At 43.6% G+C, this 4,056-nt stretch overlaps 1 protein-coding gene across 1 annotated transcript in view; it reads left to right on the top strand.

Annotated features, from left to right (window-relative positions):
• The first annotated feature begins 2,347 nt into the window (after positions 1 to 2,347).
• Positions 2,348 to 4,056, top strand: part of grin3bb (glutamate receptor, ionotropic, N-methyl-D-aspartate 3Bb) — a 94,485-nt gene continuing 92,776 nt past the window's right edge. Inside the window, exon 1 of the mRNA XM_087783342.1 lies at positions 2,348 to 2,819. Coding sequence (XP_087639468.1) covers positions 2,364 to 2,819 — 456 coding nt within the window. The 5' untranslated portion in view covers positions 2,348 to 2,363. The remainder of the gene's footprint in view (positions 2,820 to 4,056) is intronic.

Below are 4,056 nucleotides of genomic sequence, written 5' to 3'. Positions count from 1 at the left end.
AGGAGAAGAAGGAGACCATGAACGAGGGAGGAGAAGAAGGAGACCATGAAAGAGGGAGGAGAAGGAGATGATCTGACTGAGAGATTTCAAACAAGAGACAAACTCTTGAAGGCCTCGTTAAACTTTATGTTCCTGTTCACGACGACCTCGTCACATGACTCCAGATCTTTAGTGAAGAAGGTTTTTACTTCCTGTCTTAGTCGTCATTTTCATCTTCATCTTCATCATCATCATCATCTTCATCATCATCATCTTCATCTTCATCTTCATCATCATCATCATCATCATCATCATCTTCATCATCATCATCATCACCTTCATCATCATCATCATCATCATATTCATCTTCATCATATTCATCTTCATCATCATCATCATCATCATCATCATCATCATCTTCATCATCATCATCACCTTCATCATCATCATCATATTCATCTTCATCATCATCATCATCATCACCGTCACAATCATCATCATCACCATCTTCATCTTCATCATCTTTATCCTTTACATCTTCATCACCATTATCATCATCATCATCATCATCATATTCATCATCTTCATCATCATCATCATCATCTTTATCCTTTACATCTTCATCACCATTATTATCATCTTCATCATCATATTTATCATGTTCATCATCATCTTTATCTTCATCTTCATCTTCATCATCATCTTCATTTTCATCTTCATCTTCATCTTCATCTTCATCATCATCTTCATTTTCATCTTCATCTTCATCTTCATCATCTTCATCATCTTCATCTACATCATCTTCATCTACATCATCTTCATCATCATCTTCATCATCATCTTCATCATCATCATCTTCATCATCTTCATCTTCATCTACATCATCTTCATCTTCATCATCTTCATCTTCATCTACATCATCTTCATCTTCATCATCATCTTCATCATCATCTTCATCTTCATCTTCATCTACATCATCTTCATCTTCATCATCTTCATCTTCATCTACATCATCTTCATCTTCATCATCATCTTCATCATCATCATCATCTTCATCTTCATCTTCATCATCTTCAGCATCATCATCATCATCATCTTCATCATCATCTTCATCATCGTCATCTTCATCATCATCACCATCATCCTCCTCTCCTGCTCCCTCCTCAGATCTTCCCTTCACTCCTTCTCTCCTTCCGTCTCTTAATCTTGATTTGATCTCCATCACCACCTTCCCTCCTCCCTCATCCATCTTCACCTGTTCCAGAACCTCCTCTCCTGCTGTTCCCCTTCACTCCCATTACTCTTCTTCCTCCCGCACCTCCATCTCTTTTGGCGTCTCCTCCTCCTCCTCCCCTGTATCCGTCACTCTTTCCTTCACCTCCGTGCTCCTCCTCTCCTCCTCCAGGCTGCTCCTCTAACGATCTTCCTACGTCCTGTTTAACGCTCCACTTTTCTGTGTCCATCACTTTCTTTTCTACTCACACCTTCCAACTTACTGTCGCTGAGCTTCAGGACTTCATTCAATCATTTTCTATGATTCATGGAATAATACTCTGTCTTAATAATACTAATACTAATAATACTTTTGTTGTCTTGATGATATTTTATTCAAATGATCAGTTTATTACGTTAGAAATGTGGCTTTAGTTTTGATAACAAGTTCAATTTTGCTGTTTTTTCTTCATCCATGTTATCAGATCTTCGGTTGTTTCCTGTGAACTTTCTCACAATGTGTCCCCAGGATGTTTCTTCTTTTAAATAGAAAATATATTTTCATTTTTAAACTGTATTTAAATAAAAACTGTCACCACGTGATCCATGAACACTAGCGTTAAAACAAATGTTGAAAAACTTCAGTGAAACGTGCGAGTGAAAGAAAAACGTGAGAAGAAATAAAGCTGACAGGACATGATTGACATCTGAGTGACAGGAGTGTGAGTGACACACACACACACACATACACACACACATGCATCGTTTTATCTTAACTGCCGCTTTTTTTACTTTCCAGAATCTGAGTTTATTCAATATTTTCTTTAATTTAAACATATATTTATGCAAAAGATTCTGTCTTTTTCATCGTGTTTTCAGTTTTGGTGGCTCCAGCTCCTCCTGCTCCTCCATCCTTCTCTCCTCCACCTCCTCCTCCTTTAGTTCCTTCTCCACTTTGATGTTGTTCTCCTCGAGGTCCTCACCGGGACCGTCCATCTCTGTGGGTCTCCTCTCTCGGTAGGAGGAGCGGGATCTTCCTCTTCTCCTCAGCATCAGCACCATCCTCCTCCTCCTCCTCCTCCTCCTCCTCCTCCTCCTCCTCCTCCTCCTCCTCTCAGTGTTCGGCAGCAGGAGCGACGGAGGAGCACGGGCGATGCTGAGAGCGCAGCAGGATGAATTTCTCCTCCTCCCTCTGCTCCTCGTCCCGGACTCTCGGTCTCCTCCTGCTGCACCTGCTCCTGGTCCAGCCGTGCCTCCTCCACCCGCAGCCCTGCCACCTCCTGGCCCAGATCGGACACACGGTGCGCGTCGGCGCGCTCCTGCCGGCGCAGCGGGGGGCTCGGGCGCAGGTCCAGGCGGCGCTGAGCCGGGCCGTGGCTCGGGACCGGGACCAGTACAACTTTCTGCCCTACAACCTGAGCCTGGAGCTGGTGGCCAAGCAGCCCACGGCGGGGGACCCGGCGTCCGTGTTCCGGAGCGTGTGCGAGGGTGTGGTGGTGCAGGGGGTCTCGGCGGTGCTCGCCTTCCCTCAGACCCGGCAGGAGCTCCTACAGGTGGACTTCATCGCCTCCTTCCTGGAGATCCCGTTCCTCAGCGTCCTGGAGCACGAGGAGCCGCTGGACACTCAGGTGAGACCCGCCGCTGCTGCTGCTGCGCCCGGACGCGCGGTTCTGGCTCGGAAAGTGTGTTTTGGGTTTTTGTGTGTTTGACCTTGACCTGCTTCTCTGGTGACCTCTACCATCGCGGCTGATGCGCGCGCGTGACAACCGCGCGTTCCAGAACCTTCTGGTTCAGGACCTGTAACTTTGAAGCTGGAAAAGATGGATCAGAACTTTGACCCAAACGATTGTTTAACCTTCAAACGTTGTTCAGAACCATTTTGAGAAGCAACTATTAAAGCTGTGGATGTGATGTTGTGAAGTTGTGTTACTAGTTAGAACTTGTGTTGTTGTTGTTGTTGCGCCAACTGTTGGTGACTCCAGTGACTAAAGTTGTTGTAATTGTTTTTTTACAGCCTGTTTTTTTTGTCTTTAAAGCGAAAGTAAAGTACGAGACTCAAGTGTTGTGTCTCAAATCGCATACTTCTCTTAGTATACTAGAAGTTAGTATGCATCAGGATAGTGTACATACTAACCAGTAATTAATTCTCCACAGATAGTATGTCTCAAATCAAACTCTGCTGCTACACACTAACAGGAAATGACGCGACAGCTTCTTCTTCTACTTCTATTTAACGATGGTTTCAACCAGCTGTAGGAACACTAGCGACACCTGCTGGCAGCATGTTTTGCAAGTTTGGAAAAATAAATAACTAAAAAATATGAGAATCAAAATATTTGCGAGATATTTACGCTGGTATCAGCAGCGAAGACGTGTCGTCCTTCTACTGCTGCTGAGAATATATATATATATATATATATATATATATATATATATATATATATATATATATATATATATATATATATATATATATTTATTTGATTTACAACGTCAACGTCACTAAGATGGAGCCGTTTAGTGTAGAAAGTGTCCATCGAACCATACTCAGTTTTGTGTGCGTTTTAGTGACAATTTAGTGTGTATGGAGCACTTCATTTCGCATACTTAGAATTGAGACGCACTTACGCACTAAAAATACTAACTTTGAGTACGCAAGTATGCGATTTGAGACACAGCACCAGTTGCTCACTTCAGAGCTTGTGCGACACTTGTGTTCACTGAGAAGTGACCAGAAGACGCTTGCATCACATCTGGACTCCACCAGAGCTACATCATGCATGAGGGACTCATGGTAGAACCTGGACAGGATACCTCGCTAATGAGGTGTTCAACTGGGAGGAGAACCCGGGCAGATCCAGGACT

Source organism: Callionymus lyra, chromosome 2, assembly GCF_982586985.1.
Source record: "Callionymus lyra chromosome 2, fCalLyr1.hap1.1, whole genome shotgun sequence".
Classification (NCBI taxonomy): domain Eukaryota; kingdom Metazoa; phylum Chordata; class Actinopteri; order Syngnathiformes; family Callionymidae; genus Callionymus; species Callionymus lyra.
Note: the sequence above shows the minus strand (reverse complement) of the source record. Positions and strands in the feature narration are given on the sequence as shown.